General features: G+C 42.9%; 3 protein-coding genes across 3 annotated transcripts in view; all 3 read left to right on the top strand.

The window, feature by feature from the left end:
* pkp3a (plakophilin 3a) overlaps positions 1 to 23,865 on the top strand; it is a 486,421-nt gene that overhangs the window by 378,954 nt on the left and 83,602 nt on the right. The window lies entirely within an intron of this gene.
* Positions 3,534 to 16,344, top strand: LOC306922868 (uncharacterized protein). The gene is made up of 6 exons (XM_079500747.1): positions 3,534 to 3,588; positions 4,516 to 4,609; positions 5,959 to 6,185; positions 7,870 to 8,071; positions 14,386 to 14,606; positions 15,476 to 16,344. The coding sequence occupies exons 1-6, from the start codon at positions 3,559 to 3,561 to the stop codon at positions 15,677 to 15,679; spliced, it is 978 nt and encodes a 325-aa protein (XP_079356873.1). The 5' UTR covers positions 3,534 to 3,558; the 3' UTR covers positions 15,680 to 16,344.
* LOC306923738 (ATP-dependent clpX-like chaperone, mitochondrial) overlaps positions 21,305 to 23,865 on the top strand; it is a 38,208-nt gene continuing 35,647 nt past the window's right edge. Inside the window, exon 1 of the mRNA XM_079502011.1 lies at positions 21,305 to 21,538. The gene's annotated coding sequence lies outside the window, so the exon portion shown is untranslated. The remainder of the gene's footprint in view (positions 21,539 to 23,865) is intronic.

Here is a 23,865-nt window from a genome sequence, read left to right as displayed (position 1 = left end):
CTGTCTGTCTGTCTGTCTGTCTGTCTGTCTGTCTGAACTCAGCTGCACTGGGAAATGCTGAGTGCTCATTTTTTAACTGGGTAGGAAGAGTGGGCACCTCATTGGCAGGTTCACTTAACTTCACTATAGTGTGTGTGTGTGTGTGTGTGTGTGTGTGTGTGTGTGTGTGTGTGTTTGTTATTTCAGTAATTTAATGAAGAAATGAAAGAAAAATCAAAGAAAATCTACAAGCTCACAATGTGGCCCAAAGCGACGTGCTGTGAGCTTGTAGATCGGCTATTTTCACTAGTTTGGGTATCCCTGCCCCTCCCCTGCCCCAGCCCCTTTTCCCGTCTGTAAAACAACTGCCCTTTCCAGACAGTAGGCAGTAACACAGTAGGCTATTTTGCGCTGAAGAAATTTGTTTAGAAATCCATGTCGTACAACGCATCTCCATGCAGTAGCCTAGATAAAGAGTGCTGGGTTGCGCCCCAAAAATAGCCGATCTACAAGCTCTCGTTGTGAGTGTGTAGATCTGCTATTTTCGCATGTTTTTGTCCAAAAGTGCCCTCCTACAGGATTTCAGCCCCTGCCCCTCTAACACTCTCTGCACGTCCCCGTTTGAACCATTAAAGTTCTCAGACTTAGTGAGAGAGGGGAGTATCCCCTGGTTGGACGTAGCGAGTGGAAGGAACACGTTATCCCAACCAGTTCCTTTCCCCTCCATCATGCACTCTGGCTGGCCAGGGGGAGGCAGTATAGAGACCAGGATTACTGGTTACATGTTTTTGTGAGGGTACCTACCTACCCCAGAAACATTTTAACATAATAAGTAAGTTCCTGTGCTCTGGTGAATTCTGGGACTTTGATACCAAATTCAGGAGACGTCCAGGAAAAAGAACAATGCAGGGGTCCTGCAGGAGATGTGCATATGGCTACCCAGGGCTCTATATAGAGCAGGGGTGGGCGACTTTGACGATGGAGAGGGCCATTATATTTCCACACTCACTCCAGAGGGCCGCATTGCATTACTGTTGTAGCAAAGATAGCCGATCTACAAGCTCAAAACGTGTTGCAGTGCGACGCGTTTTGAGCTTGTAAATCTTGAATTGTTTAATTGGAATCCTGAAAAGTAACAGGACATAAAAAAGACAATATGAGATGAGATGATGAGATATACTTTATTGTCCCACGAGGGGAAATTTGTCTTGGGCAAAAGTGCAGTAGTACATGCCGCTTTTTAAAACAGACAGACAATACACAGTAGACAATACACAATAGCAGCAATGTACAAGTACAAAAACTACTTTCTGGCCTTGACAGCCTGTACATCCAAACAGAAAAGTATTTTCTGATTGTATTTAACAATGTTAACACCCTGAGCGGCATAATTAAACGGAGGTCTCCGTCCTATCAAATAGTAACACTCGGCGCTCAGGATGGAGATTAATCACAGGACGGAACTTTAATGATATCATAACCGAGCGCACCGCTCCACAGGCTGGGAGCGTCTGTTGAGCAACATTCGATGTAATTTCCGGTTGGGACGTCATCCAAAATGACGTCATCCATAACTCTTGATCTAAATCAATCTACAAGTGTCACGTATACAAATATTTTGAAAATAACAGATCTACAAGTCCACAATGCGTCGCATCGCGACTCATTGTGAGCTTGTAGATCGGATATTTTCAAACAGGCTGAAGTTGTTACTGTATATGTTTTGTAATAATAATCAAATCTACAAAGTAACTATAGTAACTTAAGTTTTCAAATAAATGTAGTGGAGTAAAAAGTACAGTATTTGCTTCTGAGATGTGGTGCAGTAGGCCTATAGAAGCAAAAAAAATCACACCCGTGTGAACTGAGTGGTGTAAGGTCTTATATAGACTGATCAGCTGTGGTCTGACGTAATGTCTGACGTAATGAAATCACACCCGTGTGAACTGGGTGACCATAGCAACCATGCTCATTTTTTGGTACGAACAGACAGACACGTAAACTAACAAAGCCAGTTGTAGGAGTGGTTTACACCACTCAAAAATAATACTGGAAATTGGAAATACTCAAATAACGTACTACAAATACCTCAAAATGTATACTTATAAGTGCAGTACTTGAGTAAATGTACTTAGTTACTTTACACCACTGCGTGGATGGATGGATGGATGGATAGAGATAGATAGATAGATCAATTTAGAAAGCCCCAACGTGGACCATACACAGAAAAGACGAAGCTTTGTTTCCATCGTGGGACATAACACTATACACAATATATGTGTGCCAAACAAGCTGACATATGAAAAAGAGAGGGAACCCGCACACTCATATGCTCCAAAAGATAAATGTATTGACGACGTTTCGAGCCAAGGCTCTTCATCTGGTCAAACTCAAGTTGTCAGTGATCCACCCACTTAAATAGACACCCACGGGTCACGTTACTCGTCAGTGGTTGGAACCAACACAACATGGTCATTAGATTTCAATTAATGAAATATCATTAAATACAGTGTTACACATTTCTCAAATCCACAACAGTGGAATAAGCAAAAAGGACATCATGATTATTATAGAATCTAAGAGTGATTCACATAATCAGGTATTATTAATTAGGCAACAATTCAAATATATACAGCATACAATAAAGAAATTACAAAAAATGGCTGATGGGGAAGTCCTCGTTCATTCCCTTTGGGGACATTGTATTTAGAGTGTAAATGCCAAACAAGCTGGACATGTGAGGAGTCATGGGGGTTGTCGGTGAACTTCCTCAAAAGCACGCCGTGGTGATGATGATGTGGGGCGAAAAAAAGAGGAAGAGGATCTCTGAACTTCTGCTTGTGGTTTTTGAACTGTTGTTAAATTAATAACAAAACTATACTGTAGTCATTTCATGATACGCATGAATAAAAATATGTTTTTAAAATGTCTGTTTCATATAGCCTATATACCAGACATGAAACATAAAACATAAGGAATCATGTTTCAGACAATAGACTGTTGTTTCCTTTTCTTGTTATACGTTGAATCATCTCTCTTCAGAGAGATTTGGAACATTTGGAACGTGTTTTTCATCATAACAGGATGAGTTGCAGTCAGTCGCAACAGCTAATCCTTGAATCATACATATAGAATCCAGACATATGCTGCCACTTTTCAGTGTATCATTTGTTGGATTGTTATCAATATTTGGATTATGTGATATATTTTTCCCCAAGTGTCGTAGTTTTCCAGAACGAAACCGAACCAAACGGAACCAAATGGACCCTTACAGGTCTGTAACTCTGAGAGTGTAACACATGGAACCAAATGGACCCTTACAGGTCTGTAACTCTGGGAGTGTACAAATGGACCCTTACAGGTCTCAGAGGTCAATTCAAATCTGGGGGTCGTTGAAATGAAACAGCTTTGAGATTTAAGACCAGCGCATGCATGTGCAAAGTGACAGCTTTGACCACGAGCAGGAACTAGCACACACACACACACACACACACACACACACACACATACACACACACACATTGGACACTTTCACTTCCCGTTTGTCACTTTGTCAGTGTCGAGAGGAGTCGTTGCAGCATGGACACGCTACGGTGGACGGTCTCGTCGGTAAGTCATATTTATTTATTCACCGCTTATTATGTTAACATTTGGGAATTTTAGACTTTTGTGGAAGTAGCTGTTCATATCACAATGGCTTTCAGTGATGACTGTAACTCTGAGAGTGTACAAATGGAACCAAATGGACCCTCACGGGTCTGTAACTCTGAGAGTGTATGGAACCAAATGGACCCTTACGGGTCTGTAACTCTGAGAGTGTACACATGGAACCAAATGGACCCTTACGGGTCTGTAACTCTGAGAGTGTACACATGGAACCAAATGGACCCTTAGCCTACGGGTCTGTAACTCTGAGAGTGTACACATGGAACCAAATGGACCCTTACGGGTCTGTAACTCTGAGTGTACAAATGGAACCATATGGACCTGTATGGGTCTGTAACTCTGAGAGTGCACAAATGGAACCAAATGGACCCTTAGCCTACGGGTCTGTAACTCAGAGTGCATAAATGGAACCAAATGGACCCTTACGGGTCTGTAACTCTGACCATGTGTACACTACACATTTTCTTTACTTTTTTTTGCTGTCGGGAAGAAACCATCTAACTCCATTTTTGAGGTCTTTGATTTTATTTGCATCAATCAGTGCTATTGAACACCCTACGTCGGTGTGTTGGTTAATAACAACATTGAACCAATGAAAAGTAGTATAAAAAGCTTTTAGAGCTTAATTCCACTGTACCCTTAAACTGTCTGCTAAAGCAGCTAACTCCACCACCTCTCGCCCTCTCATGGAAGTAATTGACAATATAAAAAGTCACAACACCACCTTTGATGAGGCGTTGTTTAAAAAATATATATAAGGGTTTTGTCATTTACTGAAAAATTTATATTTTTCATTTTCTGAACAAATGAACACATTTTGGAGTTAGGTGGTTTTCTTCCAGAATACTGTATACACATGTGATGTTTCAGGTGTCGGAGGACATGGCAGCGTACGAGGCAGAGATGTTCCGCTCACAGCCAGAGATCTTCTCCTACCTCAGCAACGTGACAGACATGCCTCATGGTGAGTAGATCTTCTCCTACAGTACCTCAGCAATGTGACAGACATGCCTCATGGTGAGTAGATCTTCTCCTACAGTACCTCAGCAACGTGACAGACATGCCTCATGGTGGTGAGTAGATCTCATCCTACCTCAGCAACGTGACAGACATGCCTCATGGTGGTGAGTATATCTCATCCTATACCTCAGCAACGTGACAGACATGCCTCATGGTGGTGAGTAGATCTCATCCTACCTCAGCAACGTGACAGACATGCCTCATGGTGGTGAGTAGATCTCATCCTACCTCAGCAACGTGACAGACATGCCTCATGGTGGTGAGTAGATCTCATCCTACCTCAGCAACGTGACAGACATGCCTCATGGTGGTGAGTAGATCTCATCCTACCTCAGCAACGTGACAGACATGCCTCATGGTGGTGAGTAGATCTCATCCTACCTCAGCAACGTGACAGACATGCCTCATGGTGGTGAGTAGATCTCATCCTATACCTCAGCAACGTGACAGACATGCCTCATGGTGGTGAGTAGATCTCATCCTATACCTCAGCAACGTGACAGACATGCCTCATGGTGGTGAGTAGATCTCATCCTATACCTCAGCAACGTGACAGACATGCCTCATGGTGGTGAGTAGATCTCATCCTACCTCAGCAACGTGACAGACAAAGGGCACCCCTTTAACACTGATATCAAACCATATTATTACACATTTTTTTGGCCTTTCCTTCTTCAGCGATCCTTGACCGGTTTCACGCATGCGCACTGCCGTTCACTTGCTTGTTTACGGGCCGACAAAATTAGCTCATAATAACATTATGAGCAAATTTTGTTATACATTGTCCGACTATTACTAACCCTAACCCTAAGGGGTGGGTGTCTATACTTAGTTTAGACTAGTCATTGGTTAGACCAGTCATTAGTCCTACAACCTATCTCAAACCCTCACCCTAACCTCCCACGGGGAAGCACCTAAACCTAACCTTAACCCTCTCCCAACCCTTAACGCACCCCTCACCAACCTTAATCCGGTCGTTTTAACGCACCCCTCACCAACCTTAATCCGGTCAACTAACCCTATAACCTCAGTCTTATCTTGACCGGCCACGTAAATCCCCTAACATATCAGTCTTAACCGGCCACTTAAGTCAGTTTCACAGTGTTTTCAGTTCTGTGTTTCATAATCGCAGCCATGTAGGCTCCAGTTTACATGCAGGATATAGATAGATAGATAGATAGATAGATAGATAGATAGATAGATAGATAGATAGATAGATAGATAGATAGATAGATAGATAGATAGATAGATAGATAGATAAAAAACACTGGATCTGTGCTTGTGTTGTCTCAGATCACAGCTGGAGCATGATGCAGTCTGATCAATCTGAGCACTCTGGGGGCGGAGCTCACCAAGGTCATCACCAAGGTCATCACCAAGGTCATCACCAAGGTCATCACCAAGGTCATCATCAAGGTCATCCCCACCTGGCTGAGCTCCACTGTCTTCCAGCTCAACTCCTGCAGCTTTATCACTACAGACAGGCCCCCTCAACGGGCCCCCCGCAAGCAGCCACACAGGTAAAGTATAACTAATTACATTTGCTCAAGTACTGTACTTAACTCATTTACTGCCATAGTAATAACAAATAATTCAGCCCCTGCCAGCGATTTCTTTTAGTTTTTTTTCGTATGCTGTCCATATAGGCTGTCTTTCAATCAGTCTGTAAATAGGCATGTGTTGACAGGGGCTGGTTAGGTTTCGCACATCACACCAACACTACACTAGCCCCCTAATGGAGCCTGTCCCTCCACTAGGGCATTCACTTATAGTCATTTTACTAGTTGACTAGGTGCCTAGTTTACTAGCCGACTAGTTGACTAGTTGTTTAACTACCTAGCCCATGGCTATAATCTACCTGATCTTGAGGCCTACAAAAAGATAATACAAAAAACAACATATAAACGTTTTTTTTCTTTTTCTTATCAACTAGTCAACTAGTACCAACAAGGTCGACTAGTGGATTTACTAGTTGACTAGTCGACTAGTTGCTTAATGCCCTACCCTCCACTATACTGTAGCTCCAAGATTAGGTCCCACTCCCTCTCCCATGCACCCACTTAGCCTATACCGGCAGCGCTCAGAACTGACACATATTTGTCACTTTGCACAATTCTTACCTTTTTCCGCACATTGTATCCAAAAAGTAAAGGTCGGCTCCCCTTCTCTCGGATGTTTTTTTTTTTTTTTAGCACAAAATAATATCTAAGTGACGGGTTGAAACGAGCGTTTAAAAGACAGTGTACTTCAGTAAACTATAGGATCACATAGAATGCAGAGGGACAGTGTAGTGTCTCAGAGAAATTAGGTCAAATGTCCGCCAAATATGACGTAAATTTGTGGCAACAGGCATTCTGATTGGCCAGTATGAGATGATGCATGATGATGTGCGATGATAGGAGCGCCCCTCACTTCACACGGGTGTGATCTTTTTAATATCTATTGTTGTAATACGGCCTCAGCTGCCTGACTCAGACGACACATATAGCTGCATAAGCATATTGATAACCATGTCTACTATACTGTAGACAGAGGGACTGACTGTACGTACAATATGATATGAGATGCAAGCTTGTTTCCTGCTTATTCTGTTCTTATCATGGTTTCCATAATGTACTAGGGACGTCATAGATTCACTGTCCTACTGTATATATTACTCTGTGTGTAATAAACTTCAGAATGCATGGTAACCTGCTGTGTTGGCATGTGTTCTCCGCACCTGCGACTCACAATGGATCTTCACCCACCACCCAGGGATTATATGTGACCAATATTTTCCCCAAAATGAGTTAATACCACAGGCAGACTCTGCAGAGTATGTCTGAAATAAGTATCAGAGCTGAAATCGACATGTAAATATGAAATAAATGCTTAAACATGTAGCTAGGTTAGAGACCACAGAAGTGAACCTTTCCAAGCCTCTTTTCTCAACTCGCTGTTTTCTGCAAGACATTACTCTATAAGCCATATCTCCAAAACTGGTGGGACAAACTGAACCAATACACATATTGAACCAATATGTCAATTTGAAGCTATGATTCCCTGCTTTCATATGACATGAAAAAACAAACATTCAAAAAAATCCAATGGCAGTCCCTCAGTCAAATTTGGTCACATATGTAGACTTCTAGATGCCTTAGAGATGGTCGCCATTTTTAATCATTACATCTATGAGTACAGCGGTTGTCGTTATTGTTGTCACAGATCCCGTTCTACAGCCACGGCTACCAGTGGTACCAGCAGCACCGTCGCTCTGACTCCTCCAGCGCCACCTGCAGCTCGGAGAAGGAACACCAGCGAGCCCCCGGGGCACCCTTCGTCGTCAGGGCCCCCGTCGCCAGCCACCCACTGGAGGTGTCCGAGGGCGAGGAGGAGGAGGAGGGAGACCAGCCCCCTACCCCCCACGGTGAGAAAACGAAACAAAAAAAAATACAAATAAAACACCCATGCTGGCATTTAGGGGTAAACAAACGCCAGCATGTGTCACTTTACCTCCCGATTCGCTACGGTTTCGATAGAGTGCTGATTCAAATGATGTTGTGATTCGTACTTATATTGCGATTGCGATTCAACAATTGTTTTATATGATCGATATTATGAATTTGTTCAATCATACACGTCAATGCAGGCAGATAACGTCAGTCAGTCTATCTGAAACAATTGTAACAATGTAATGTGGAAGTGCTCATTATATCTCAACGGGATAGTTCCAGTGGATAGTTCGCAATGTTTGGAACTATAGCCCATAGGCACCCGCTTTGCCGCGAGATCAAAGCGTGTCGCTACTCTCCTACTCTACACTCTGGGAATCATCAGCTCTTATACATCATCATGCATCATCTCATACTGGCCAATCAGAATGCCTGTTGCCTGTGATTGGTTAATTCTGGCCAATCAGAATGTCTGTTGCCTGTGACTGGTTAGCTGATTTGCTCGTTTACATATGACGTAAAATGTTGACATTGCTACATAAGGTACATAAAGGTGGTCCCTTATTGGCCAAGTACTCCCACCAACATGAATTGGTTAGCCGATTTGCTCTTTTACATATGACGTGAGTTTTCCCTTCAATGTCATTGGCGTTTAATGTTTTGATGTTTAAGTTACGTCATATTTAGCAGAATTCGGACATCATTTCTCCGTTCATCGTCAATGGCAACAGTTGAGACGGGCTGGGTATGTAGGCGTGTTTCAAGGTTGGTATAATATAATATAATGTCAAAGTATTGTGATAAGATCAGTAGGGGGTACGTACAAGTACACAGGATGCAGAATAATGGTCCTATTGACTGTTGATGATGACGTAACCAATCTAGGTTCTAAAATCGTTTATAAGTCATTTAGAACCTTCACAACATCATTATAGTAATGTAGCGTTTGTGATTTAAACCACGAGTTATAACAGGCAGTATACACTAAATACGAACTATATTTAAAAGTTTGTACGATGCAGTACTATTCAGACACCCGTGTCCAATAACGAGAATAGGATTATCGCCATACAGGAACAACAGGAGAGGAACAGAGGAAGAATCAGGAACGAACTGCCAAGTCGTGTCAGGGAGTAGACTCTAGGAAGACCCTTAGGATCTCTAAATCCAATAACAAAGCTCAGTACTATTCAGACAGCTGTGTCCAATAAATACAGGAACAACAGGAGGAGGACAGAGGAAGAGGAATACATTAGGAAGTCGTGTTGGGGAGTAGACTCTAGGATTTCTAAATCGCAGCCAAGTCGTGTCGGAGAAGACTCAACGAAGACTCTAGGTTCTCTAAATCCAACAACAAAGCTTAGGAGTAAAGTAACGATTGGGAGTCTATAAAAGGAAATGGGTATAAAACAGTTGGTTATGCGAAACAAAAAACCCAGGGATATCCGAAGAAATGAAACAGATGAACGACGAAAGGAACGGCTTTTAGAAAGAAGGGAAAAACGCAGTGAAAAGCTTAGAAGTAAGAGAACACTTGGGATTCTACCAAAGGAAACGAGTGTTAAAGAAAAGGAACGTTTGGTTACGCGAAACCAGAAACTCAGGGATATCCGAAGAAATGAAACAGATGAACGACGAAAGGAACGGCTTTTAAAAAGAAGGGGAAAACGCAATGAAAAGCTTAGAAGTATTAAGATAACACTTGGGATTCTGAGTGTTAAAAAGAAGGAACGGTTGGTTACGCGTAACCAGAAACTCAGGGATGTCCGAAGAAATGAAACCGATATAAAACAAAAAGAACGGTTGGTTATGCGAAACGGAAAACTCAGGGATATCCGAAGAAACGAGACGGATGACCGACGAAAGGATCGGCTTTTAAAAAGAAGGGAAAAACGCAGTGAAAAGCTTAGAAGTAAAATAACCCTTTGTCCACACAAGGAATACGGGTATAAAAGGAAAAGGACGGCTGGTTATGCGAAACAGAACTCAGGGATATCCAAGGAAATGAAAGAGATGAACAACAACAATGACTGAACTCATAGCTAAATTTGAAGTTGCAGTACATGTACATGTTGCCATAGACTTTTATATAAACATAGTGCTGTAAGTACTCAGAATCTGTTAAAGTGACAAAGTATGGATTTGTAATACATGTAATGGCAATTTGAAACAGGGTAGACTACCCTGTCAGGCAGTGGCCAATCATCGCTTGAACCCGTTCCGGATGAACTATTTGATTTAAATTCGATGGAGGTTAGAATAATTGCAGGTGATGTAACTAGGATACGTTTGAGTGTAATGGGTCTAAAGGATTTAGAACAGCAGTTGTAATAGACATTAGTTAGTTGCAGTACTTGCACGCTCTGCTTGCCCACAAGTAGGCCATGCATGGCCTACTTGTGTGCAAGGCGCAAGTTTGCACCTCAAACAGAGTACATTTCTAGTTTCACTCTGCACAAATCAATTTGCCAAAAATAGCATATCTACCAGCTTGCAGCGCAGCGCTGATGGGATTCCCAGATTGCCTTAAAGGGTAAGACCACTTTTTTAGAGGTTTGGGTTGTTTTCTTACCTTATTATGGTCAAACTAGTCCAGTCCAGGAGTTATTTCGCTCCATAGTGCAGTTTTACAGAAAATAACGTTATAAAAATACCAGCCCATTGACTTCCATTGTAACGGGGAAACAGCTCTCAAAATCACTCTTTTAGTTCGTAAACAAACACAAACAAAGTTGTTTCAGACAATATAGAGCAACACCAAAACTCATGTGGTTTTATTTTTTCATAAAAATGTTAACTTCCTGTTGATTTGTCCATTTTTATTCAGAAGAAAACCCGGACTGGATCCATGGATCCGGATCCAGATCTTCATATAGTAAAATCAACAGGAAGTTACCATTTTTATGAAGAAATAAAACCACATGAGTTTTGGTGTTGCTCTATATTGTATGAAACAACTTTGTTTGTGTTTGTTTACGTACTAAAATAGTGACTTTGAGAGCTGTTTCCCCGTTACAATGGAAGTCAATGGGCTGGTATTTTTATAACGTTATTTTCTGTAAAACTGCACTATGGAGCGAAATAACTCCTGGACTGGACTAGTTTGACCATAATAAGGTAAGAAAACAACGCAAACCTCTAAAAAAGTGGTCTTACCCTTTAAGGGATATTACAAAAAAAGGGGCACGGTGGCACAGTTGGTAGTGATGTCGCCTCACAGCTAGAAGGTCCTGGGTTTGATTCCCCGCGTCATCAGTGCCCATACACGAGGCGGGTTTGGCGAGAGGGCCCTTCTGTGTGGACTCATTTTGCATGTTCTCCCCGTTTCCCCTAGGGTACGTACCCTCACAAAAAACATGCAGTAATCCTGGTCTCTAAACTATCTCCCCCTGGCCAGCCGAGGGGCCTGATGGAGGGGAAAGGAACTGGTCGGAATAATGTGTTCCTTCCACGCGCCGGGAGAAACTCCCCTGTCAGGTGAAAAGAAGCAGCTTGGACTCCTCATGCATAGAAGGAAGCATGGAAGGAGGAAGTATAGCGCCCAGAATTACATTAGACAATAAGGGCCTTTCTCGGCCCCACCCCTCTCCCACTGTTTATATTGTGTTTAGTTTCCAAGATGGCCACAGCACCAGGAGGGGGTGGGGCGGAGGTGAGCGGGCAGGGTCGACATATGCCCTTACTGAGCTGCATTCAAGACACTTGCCTTGTGTCTGACACCTGACTTGTGTCTGAACACAGCTTTGATGGATGTGTTCTACTCTACCCCCCTCCCCCCATCAAACAAGATGTTTGGTCAAACCATATGGGCTTCCATTGGAAATGCATTTCAGCGGCCATTAAACACAGACACAAGACAGACACAAGACAGGTGTCTTGAATGTGTGAACGCAGCCCAGTAAGGCCACCCCCTCCTGGTGCTGCGGCCATCTTGGAAACTAAACACAATATAAACAATTGGAGAGGGGTGGGGCCGAGAAATTGACACTGGGTGAAAAAATGGGTTGCAAGATCGTGGGATAAAACAAAAAAAAATAAAAAAAAATAGGGATATTATAAAAATAAATTAACGTTTGGTCATTTCATCATCTACACAGGCTTTTGTGAACACCCCAGACAGTTTGTAACTTGCTTGATTCAGTATTTAAATATTTGATATTCATTTTAGCTACCACGCCCCCTTCCTATACAAACCCATTGTAACTTCAAACTCCATTTTACCATGATAGGTTAATTGAAAACACCCGTCCTTGGTTCAGGTGAATCCTAACACGTGGAGGTGGCGGGGAAGCTAAAATGAATATCAAATATCTAAATACTGACTCAAGCAATTTAAAAACTGTCCTGGGTGTTCACATAAGCCTAAGTCTGAGTAGATGATGAAATGACCAAAAGTATTGTTTCTCTCTTTCTTTTTGAGGGATGCTAGCCCCTCCTATATACAGCTTTTGTCCCATATGTGCCATTGACAATGAAAGGAGAAATTAGGTCATATGTTCGTTGAATATGATGTAAATATGTGGCAACGCAAACATTAAATGCCATTGACAATGAAGGGAAAAATTATGTAGACGAGCAAATCAGCTAACCAATCACATACATTCAGTTGTTCATGAGATGATGTATGACGATGTATAATGATAAGAGCGCCCCTCACTTCACACAGGTGTGATTCTTTTAAGTGAAATGCAATGTCTGACATCTTCCCTCTGCCACTTATATTGGCTTGTTATGAGGCACACCCGTTATAGTCCACTTGCCAGATTGTGAACCAGGACATGTTGAGTACACCAAGGTTTTTGAGTGGTGCAACCACTCCAAGGAACAGCAATGTCCCTGTGTCCACGTACCTGTCTGTCCCTACTCCCTATATGTTTAAAGTACCAGTAGGGGCAAAAAGTGGCACTGTTGCCTGCTAGTAGAGAGAGAGAGAGAGGTTTCGGACGCGGGGCGGCTCGCCGGAACTGGGCTCGCACCCCGGGGCGCATTCCTGTGGGTCTGGAAGTTCCGGGGACTGATGTTAGAAATGTTGAGTATGGGTCCCCAGCATTAAGAAACTGATGTTAGAAATGTTGAGTATGGGTCCCCAGCATTAAGAAACTGATGTTAGAAATGTTGAGTATGGGTCCCCAGCATGTAGAAACCGATGTTAGAAATGTTGAGTATGGGTCCCCAGCATGTAGAAACCGATGTTAGAAATGTTGAGTATGGGTCCCCAGCATGTAGAAACTGATGTTAGAAATGTTGAGTATGGGTCCCCAGCATGTAGAAACTGATGTTAGAAATGTTGAGTATGGGTCCCCAGCATCTAGAAACTGCCATGCAGATGCTAACTTGCATATGTTGAGCAGTTTTCATAATTGGCATAATATGTGACCATAGCACTAACAACCTATAGAAGGCAAAATATTCAATTTCATAATGCTGAATCCATTCCATGCATTGGTTTTGCAAAAAAAACCCAAAAAATCCACTAATTGGGCTAAAAAAGGCCATGCCCACTTGCCCAATTGTGCTGACATCACATTTGCGATGACGGCAATGGCCATTTTTTGCCCAATGAGTGTTTTTTTGCAAAACTAATGCTTGGAATGGATTCAGCATCATGAAAACCCCCTAGTTTGACACATCACATGCTACATAAAGCATGATGACATTTTGAATATTTTGCATTCTATAGGTTGTTAATAGTATGGTCACATATTATGCCAATTATGAAAATTGCTCAACATATGCAAGTTAGCATCCGGCAGTTTATACATGCTGGGGACCCATACTCAACATGTCTAACATCAGTTTCTACACAGTGGGGACCCATACTCAACATTTCTAACATCAGTTTCTACATGCTGGGGACCCATACTCAACATTTCTAACATCAGTTTCTACATGCTGGGGATCCCTATACTCAACATCGCTAACATCAGTTTCTACATGCTGGGGACCCATACTCAACATTTCTAACATCAGTTTATACATGCTGGGGACCCATACTCAACATGTCTAGCATCAGTTTCTACATGCTGGGGACCCATACTCAACATGTCTAACATCTGTTTCTACATTCTGGGGACCCATACTCAACATGTCTAACATCGGTTTCTACATGCTGGGGACCCATACTCAACTTTTCCAACATAAAACCTTGATGTATACCAACATGTCCGGGTTCACAATGGGGCTCTAGGGGCTGGCAAGTAGACTATTATGCAATGCTCAGCCAATCACAGCGCACCGTACATGCAGACGATTCCGTTATGCTAATGATCTCTCCACTGGCTCCGTGCAGGCATCATCCACATAGAGGATGATGATGATGATGAAGGCTCCGTCATGGCGTCCCCTCCACTGGCTCCATCATCATCGTCGTCATCGTCATCATCATCATCATCACCCACCAGGAAGGTGCGTCTGTACGAGTTCCTGCTGGAGCTGCTGTGGAGCGGAGACATGAGCCACACCATCTGGTGGCTGGACCGCAGCCAGGGAGTCTTCCAGTTCTCCACCAAGGTGAGTGGACTGAGATAATCTATTATTAGGGTTCAAGTCCAAAGAGCTCAGAACCCTATATAAACAGGATGAATATGATGCCAGCTGAAGTCTGCATGCTCTTAAATGAATCGGAGATTCATCTTGTTCTTTGTGTTTTTCCCCTCTCCTCCCCCTCATCAAAACTGTTCACTGCTGTGTGCGCTTGTTGTTGGTACCGGAGGTTAACTTCTACAGGTATATGCTTGATAATGGAATAGAGCGCATACGACTTATTGATTTGTTTGTTTTGTTTGTTTAGTGCACACACTGTCACAACGAACCGTGGATGACATTAGTGGTGTACTTCCAATTTCCAATACTTTTACTTCTACTCCACCACGTCTCGGATCCAAATATTCTACTATTTACTGCACGGCATTAATTTGAAAACTTTACTTACTTTACGTAAATTACAGACGTACGTACATATGCACACACACACACACACACACACGCACGCACGCACGCACGTGCACACGCACGCGCATGCGCACACGTACACATGTATACACGTTACGCACCGAGACGTGGTGCATTTATTGTCGCCAGTGTCAATTATCTAGTGTAAACCTGGGCTCTACACTCCCCCTCTGCCAGCGTGGGGAGAGCAACGGACTGACCTCATGCTTCCTTCAATGCATGAGGAGTCCAACCTGCCAGGGGGGAGTTTCCCCGGTTGGACGTATAGCACGGAAGGAACACGTTATTCCAACCAGTTCCTTTCCCCTCCATCAGGCGCTGCGGCTGGCCAGCGATTACCGCAAGATTTTTATTTTGCGAGGGTACACCTACCCTCAAAATGAACAATCTTTGCTATAATAAATAACGTTGTTATTCTCCAACCACAGCACAAGGAGCAGCTGGCCAGCCGCTGGGGCCAGCAGAAAGGCAACCGGCTGCGGATGACCTACCAGAAGATGGCGCGCGCCCTGCGCAACTACGGCAGGACCGGCGAGGTGGTGAAGATCAAGAAGAAGCTGACGTACCGCTTCAGCAGCGCGCTGGTTCTGGACCGCGCCGCAGCTCGGAGCAGTGTGGTCGTTGACGCCTGACTAGGCGTCAACTAGGTTCCCGATCAAATCACGTGATCGAAAATTGGTTGCCGATGTCATTTTCAAATGATCAGAATCGGATCGGGACATCCGTAGTATCAATATATATGGCATACAAATATAAATATCGGATCGGGAAAATTGGTATTGGCAGATTCTCAAAATCAAATGATTGGGACCAAAAAAGACCTGATCGGGACATTCCTAATGCTGACTGAATACAACACTGTCGCCATTGACCAGTGCTGGAAAGTAACTAAGTATATTTACTCAAGTACTGTACTTACAGTATAAGTACAATTTTGAGGTATTTGTACTTTACTTGAGTATTTCCCACTTTCCAGAACTTCTACTCCACTACATCTCAGAGGCAAACATTGTACTTTTTTTCCTCCACTACAATTAGGCTATTTGAAAACTTTAGTTACTACCGTAGTTACTTGATTATTTTTACAAAACATGTATTGACCTCTTCAACCCTAAATACATTTTGTCCATTTGAAAATAGCCATAGCTATAGCTACAAGCTCACGCATTAAATTATTTGTATGCATTTGAAAACTTGCAAGGAGACATTCTGCATAATTAGTACTTTTACTTTTGGAACTTTAAGTAAGCCTACATTTTGATTCCAACACGTTTGTACTTTTGAATGCATTTTTGAATTCCGGACTTTTAGGCTTCTTGTAACGTATTGTAACTATTTCTATATTGCAGTATTGATACTTTTACTTAAATAAAACAATTGAGTACTTTTGTCACCACTGTGTTTATATTTGTTGTTGTAGTGTCATTTCTCTGTCATCAAAGCAGCACTATAAACTTTGTTTCAATGCATTAAAGTCATTTTAAGCATGATATAGCCAGAGTGCAGTTCTATTTTTTTAATGTATTTCACTGCCACATCATGTCTCCATTCTAAATAATGGTTTGTCACTTTATTTTTCGAGTGCCTACTTGCTTGTTGCACACCTACTAGTGCGCAAGCACTAGTAAGCACTAGTAGGCCATCACTACTGGTGACATATATGTCTATCAGTGTCGGGTGGATTAAAGGAAATGCCTCTATGTATATGTCATTTGTAAGTTGATTAGCGGTATACTGTGGTTACTTTGCTTATGCGTATGTATCGTAGCAGCATATGACGTCAGGGTATAACTGGTATAACTAGCTCTCAATGATGACGTAATAAAGATGTGGATTAAAGGACCCAATGCCAGGGTGTAATTGGTTTTCGATGGTGACGTAATGACGATATGTTTTAGTGTCGGGAGGATTAAAGGTAATGCCCCTCTGTATACATGTATGTAATCTGACACCACTGCCATATCAAGCACAAGTAGTCATTATGTCATACGCTGGCACGGCACATACGCATCAAACATCGCCCTGGGCGAAAACTATTACTTGCGCGCTCTGCTTGCGCAAGTAACTAGAACTGCACTCTGTCGAGTGCCTACTTGCGCGTTGCACACAAGTAAGCCATAAATGGCCTACTAGTGCACAAGCAGAGCACGCAAGTACTGTCGACCGCTACGAACTCTGTCCAACGAACTCTCTGTCCAACGGCTGGCTTTTTGAGTGGTGTAAACCACTCCTACAACTGGCTTTTGTGTGCAGAAAAAAATGAGCATGGTTGCTATGTTCAAAATAATTTCTGACGTAATTAAATCACACCCGGGTGAACTGGATGACCGTAGCAACCGTGGTCATTTTCTCTGCACAAAAAAAGCCAGTTGTGAAATCACATCCGGGTGTGATTTCATTACGTCAGATCAGAGCTGATCAGGCTATATAATACCTTACACCACTCAGTTCACACGGGTGTGATTTTTTATGTACGTATGCTTGGTTGGTATCAACGTCCAGTATATGTACCTCCCAAGGTCACGTGCATACGTCAGAACACAACCACTATACTTGTGCGCTCTGCTTGCTGCTACGGACTTTCAAATCTCAGCCTCTCTGTAAAAAAATGGAATTCAATACTAAAGTTGGGTTATAACTGGCCGTCAATGGTGACGTAATTACAATGTGTAATTACGATATGTGAATCCATATGGAATATGGATTCATAGGTCACAGTCTGATGACATCACACAGACCTTTCTAGAGTCTTACCGCCCGATGTGGTAGTTGTACTGAATAACTGCCCTTTTTTCCGCCTTTCTCGCCTTCCTGATGATGTCACTGTTTAGGGCCATTCCTGATGATGTCACTGTTTAGGGCCCTTCCCGATGATGTCACTGTTTAGTGCCCTTCCCAAGCCCCCAAGGAGGCTCTCCAATGTTGAAGCACTCGGCCCTACTGGTTAGAGTGTGAACTGTAGGCGGACCTGTGGATTTATGACGAGGACACCCTGTGCAGCTGGGCTTTAACATTGAGCGCTCGTTTTCACTTCCGCATTTGACCACTGAAATTAATAGCGGGAGGGGGGGGGGGGTTTGTCGCTCCGGTTCGCCTCCGCCTCTATCCTTTTATTACGTACTCTACGGCCCTTCCTGATGATGGCCCTGTTTAGAGCAAGCCCCCAGTAAAGGCTGAAAGGCTAAATGGCTGCCAGTTCAGTTCACGGGAGTTCAGACTGCTCCAGGCCGTACTGGATAACTGTCAGCTTGCATAACATCATCAGACTGTCCAGCAGCCATGTATATTGCCGATTTGACTTTAAAACATTTTTCAATCCTTTTTTCTGCATACTAGCTAGCTACTCCCCGTTTACCTCCACCAGACATAGTCCAGTGGGTGGCGGTAGTGTAGGTCCTCTAGTCTAAAGCTGCTGTACCGACCCTCCAGTCAAGAAGCCAGCAGCAGGACAGCAGTGTTGCCATATTTGCATATTATAAACGACTTTGGGCTTATTTTGCTGTTAAGTCACTTGCAAATGTCGACTCGATAGTTGTGTGGGTTACATGTTTGGCTTGTTTCTAATCATATTCAAGGGCTTTTGGCACTCAGAGTGTACAAATGGAGAGTGTACAAATGGAACCAAATGGACATGTTCAGGCCTGGAATTTCATCCTTTTAGGGGCAAGGCCACTTGGCCTTTAGTGTGGTCAACTTTTTGAGGGCACAAGGCCAAGTGCCAGGGCATGAAGGCCATCAATTAAAACAATGATTTTAAGTCCACGGTCATCATTATTTTAGCTTAAAGGTTATGGATGATTACATTTTTTTAATTTAAAGGCGAACATTGGTTCAGAACAGTTCTTCTTAAATAGCCTACATTCATTTTTATAGCCCTATGTTTCTGTTCTGCCTTATTTGTTTTTGTTCTGCTATAGTCACAACTGTGTGAAATGTTCCTTGTTTTTAATTTTCTTCTATTGTTTATACTTTGCAAATTGTTCAGCACCTTCTAACTTTGTTTCAAAAGGTGCTTTATAAATAACATTTACTTACTTACTTACTTACATAACTTTTGAATGAGGGCTTGGTTTAGAAAAGCCTATATTTTGTGCTAAAGTAATATATTGAATAACATATAAATGTAGATTTTAAGGCTAGACTGGCATATGGCATTGTGGGGCTGCAGGACTGAGGACTCTGGAGATAAGTCAAGTGTAAAAAGCATTTTGTACAATTGTGTGCTTATGAACATTTACCACGTTATGTCCGCATTGATACAGAAATGAATGATTATTAAGCGAGCGACGCGTGGTGTACAGTGAGCGCGCTCTGGTGCTTGGCTACTAGCGTTTGGCTAGCGATATTAGCCGTGTAGTGGCCAGCGTTGGCTGTTTAAACAATTTACTCTGTCAACTAACGTAGCAGACGATAGCGTGGTAAATGGTGGAGGAGTCCTGCAGTTGCGTGGTGTTGTTTTGTGAGTTTATATGTCCATGAAGACGAGTCACGTTGGTCTTAACACACGGGCTCTGTGTGATAATAATCTAGCCCCATATGTGCCCTCTCCCTACGCTCATTCTGTAGCTCCGAGATGAGGTCACAGACAGAAACACCTCCCACCCCGTTCAGAAACGGCGCATGTTTCCACAATTCCCCATTGCTTACCCTTTTCTTAACAATGCACCAAAACCTTGAAGTGACGTTCCGGGTTTACACTAATTTACCGTCAACAACGCCAAAGAAAATCCAACTTTAAACGGTTACACGAGCGTTACAGCGGTTGTTTAGCATGTTTTTCAAGGAAGTTGAAAAGCTTTAGCGCCTCCCCGGCGCCTCGCCTGGTCGAAAATGTCCAACTGACTTCAGTTCACTCGACATGCCCGCGCACACGCACCAATCCCTTGATAAACACGGAAGCGACTGACAAATTTCTCTTCGTAAAGGCTCGGTTCAAATCGCTAGTTGGATTTTCTTTGGCGTTGTTGACGGTAAATTAGTGTAAACCCGGAACGTCACTTCAAGGTTTTGGTGCATTGTTAAGAAAAGGGTAAGCAATGGGGAATTGTGGAAACATGCGCCGTTTCTGAACGGGGTGGGAGGTGTTTCTGTCTGTGACCTCATCTCGGAGCTACAGAATGAGCGTAGGGAGAGGGCACATATGGGGAGCTACAGAATGAGCGTAGGGAGAGGGCACATATGGGGCTAATAATAATCCTGAAGCGCTGAGTGTCTTTGTGAGTGAGAGCTGTCAGTGCGTGTATGCGTGCATGGAGCGGAGGAGGAGGAGGGAGGAGGCAAAATAATCAAACCACTTGGCAAATGGCAACACAACTACAATAGCCTACAGACAATACAAGTCTGCGCCTGGTCTGCGCGAGACGTTTGGGGAAGGTTACCGTAATGACTGGAAAATTGAGGAAAAACGGTAAAATGAACTGCTGTGGGCGCCGGTCGGGGCACATGGGCACCGCGGCCACTGTGGCCGTCTGGGCATATCATTTTTCGAGGGGCACAAGGCCAAAGAGAGGGGCAACGACGGCCATGGCCGCCGTGGCCGCCGTGAAATTCCTGCCCTGGACATGTTTCCATTTGTACTATCTCAGAGTTAAGTTGACATTGATTTTACGATATAAAAATAAATAAATAAATAATAAAAGTTATAATAAATTGAGGTCTTAGATATAAATGGCATTAAATGGGGGTCAGTAGTCTATGCATGTCAAACTGGGCATCCTTCAAATTAAAATGATGAGAATCACTGCTAGAGCCCTCCCATATCTTTTCAAAATGGCTCTTGCCCTGAAAATGAATACATTTTACACTCAAGAGTTAAAGATCTATTAAGGGTCCTGGGTTCATTTGGTTACCAACTCTATTAGCTGGGGACCACCTGGAACCTCCCCAAGGACCACTGGTGGGCCCCTGACTACTAGTTGAGAACCACTGTTCTACATCTATTCTAAACTTAATTAATTAATGAAAAAAATAAACACATTTACTCGGCCAGTCTGGTACCCTAGTCAAAATATGGCCCTTGAGGAAAATTAATTGGGGAACCCTGGTGTAGAAGCTTGTTATTTGTCCTTTCTTCCTAAATTTTGTTTAAACATATTGAAATGTAAAGGTCCCTTTATATATTTTGTTTTTAATTATTATTATTTCAAAACATCAACAATCTTTAGTTTTGGGTCTGAGAGGCTGTCCTCCGTGGCTCAAATGCTGAATAAATAATGGTTCTTCGCTTGCTTCTCTCGCAGACAGTCAGTACCTGGCAACTAACAACACTGAAGCAAGCCTAGTCCAGAGGCTAGCAGCATTAGCATTTAGCATCGACCTCCTCTGCTCTATCTGACACACACACTAGTGTTGTTATTATTATTATCATTCCACAGCGCTGCAGACTGCCTGCCAGCGACACAAACACATCTCTCTGTGTGAAACGGACTGCCATAAAGACATGTCAATGATTCCTCAGTGTTGACAACACCGTGTTTGTTTACATCACTGAGGTAAGGTAACTTAACATGATGACAGCCATAGTAGTAGGCCTATGAAGCTTAGCCTAGTAGTGCGTTCTGCTAACTGCTATAGTTTGTTGTTTGTTTGTTTAGGAGTGACATCTGGTATGTTATGGCTCATAGGAAGCTAATGTTGACAACAAGACAAGTTGTCATTGTTGTTGTTGCCCATGCCAGCAGCATATTGTGTTACAGTGTCAGTTAGAATGTTGTGCAATGTGCAGTGTGTGTGTGTGTGTGTGTGTGTGTGTGCGTGTGTGTGCGCGCGCGTGCGTGCGTGCGGGGTGTACAGTGGATACACCCACATGGTGACAGAAGACGGTGGGCACTGAGGAAGAGTGTGAACCTGCAGGCTAGTAAGGTTCAAAATGTAATATTTGTCTGTCTATGATGTTGACTCCAGAGTGACGTTTTCATGGTCAGTGTGATGATGTGGGGTGCCATGTCAATGTCATCATCAGTGGCAAAGCCAGACCTGAAGTTTTGGGTGGGCCTAGTGGCCAGGAGTGGGTGGGTGGGCCTGCATGCACGACGCCACCACCACATTATTCATGTATTTATTTATTATAAAAAACAAAAACAATATTTCTGGGGGGCGGGCCTGCTTTCTATCTGGCTGGCTGCATGTCATCTGCTGGTGTTGGTCCATCAAGTTCAGAGTCAACACAGCCATCTATCAGGATATTTTGGAGCACTTTGTGCTGTACGTTGACAGGCTTTATGGAGATTTTCCTTTCCAGCTGGATTTGGCACCTGCCCACAGTACCTGGTGTACTGACCATGGTATTAATGTGCTTAACTGACCAGCCAACTGGCCTGACCTGAAACCTACGGAGAATCTATGTTGTATTGGCAAGAGGAAGGTGTGAGACACGAGACTGAACCAAACAAATACAAAATACAAATACAAACCTGGGCTTCCATAACACCACAATGTTGCCACAGGCTGATCACCTCCATACCACGACCCGTGCTGCTGCTCGTCCCCTCTCTTCCCAGGGAGAGTTGGGAGAAAAAAGTCAACCGGTTTTAACTATATTGTTTAGTTCTTTGTCTATGCTAATTTAAAAACCTTAATATTTGTTTGTATGGGTGTGTGTGTGTTTAATCCACGGTCATCGTTCAGTGGTCACAGCGAATCAATGATTTGAAATCGATACAGTAACTATTTAAAATACATTGACATTATTTTAAACTAAGTAATTAAACCCCTCTTTTTCTTTTTTCTTCTAAAAATTTATAAATACCACGCACAAAAATGTAGTATTGATATAATCGATTATTTGTATAGCAAAACGATTCGATACCGATTATTTGCATTGCAAAACGATACGATACATAGTCAATGTTGCTGTTTTCATTTCGATATACTTCGATTCGATGCAGTTACTATATTGTTACACCCCTAATAAATATGCTATATGTGCTTGCCAAATCCTCATTTGGTTCCATGTGCACACTCAGAGTTACGAACCTGTCCATTTGGCTAATAGTTGTGACAGGCCTACTGACCAGTGACCACATAACACAACATCACACATACTGTGACACAATGGGATTAATTTTGTTTCATATTACACTCTCAAGAGTAAGAGTTAAAGATCCAATAAGGGTCCATTTGGTTTAGCAACTCTGAACTCTCCATTATTTAGCTGGGGACCACATGGAACCCCCTCAAGGGCCACTCGTGGTCCGTGGACCACTGGTTGAGAACCACTGATCTAAATAGCCAGCCACAAAAAAGTTTCTATATCTGTGTTTGCAAACTTTTTCATGTCAAGGACCCCAACATTGAAATGTATTTGGCCGCCGACCCCCATCTGAAAAGGTTTTTTACCAGGGACCCACCAGAAACAAAGATATGAGTTAAAAACGTTTGTTGTGAAAGAATATACATTCAAAGATTTGCACACGATTTCATGATTAAAAATAATAAATAGCAGATCTACAAGCTCATACCCCACGGCACTCGGTGCCGCACCATGAGCTTGTAGATCTGCTATTTTCCAATAGCTAAAGTATAAAACGATGGTTAAAGTGGTTAATAAAAGCGAAAGGTGACACAGATGTGTTCCAAGGTCTATGTTGTCCTGGCAGAACATGTTCTGCTTCTGTAGAACAGCATTGTGTGTTTCTCCAGGACATCTCATGTGTGTTTCTGCTCATATAATGTGTCTGGTTCCGTGTTCTTGTGGCAGTGGTAGAACATGTTTAGAACAGTGGCTCCCAAAGTGGGGTCCGGGGACCCCCAGGGGTCCTTCAGGGAGTTCCAGGGGGTCCCCAGCTAAATGATAGTTGGGAACCAAATGGACCCTCAT

This window comes from Electrona antarctica (assembly GCF_951216825.1).
Source record: "Electrona antarctica genome assembly, chromosome: 5".
Lineage (NCBI taxonomy): Eukaryota > Metazoa > Chordata > Actinopteri > Myctophiformes > Myctophidae > Electrona > Electrona antarctica.
This window is presented reverse-complemented; position numbering and strand designations above follow the sequence as displayed.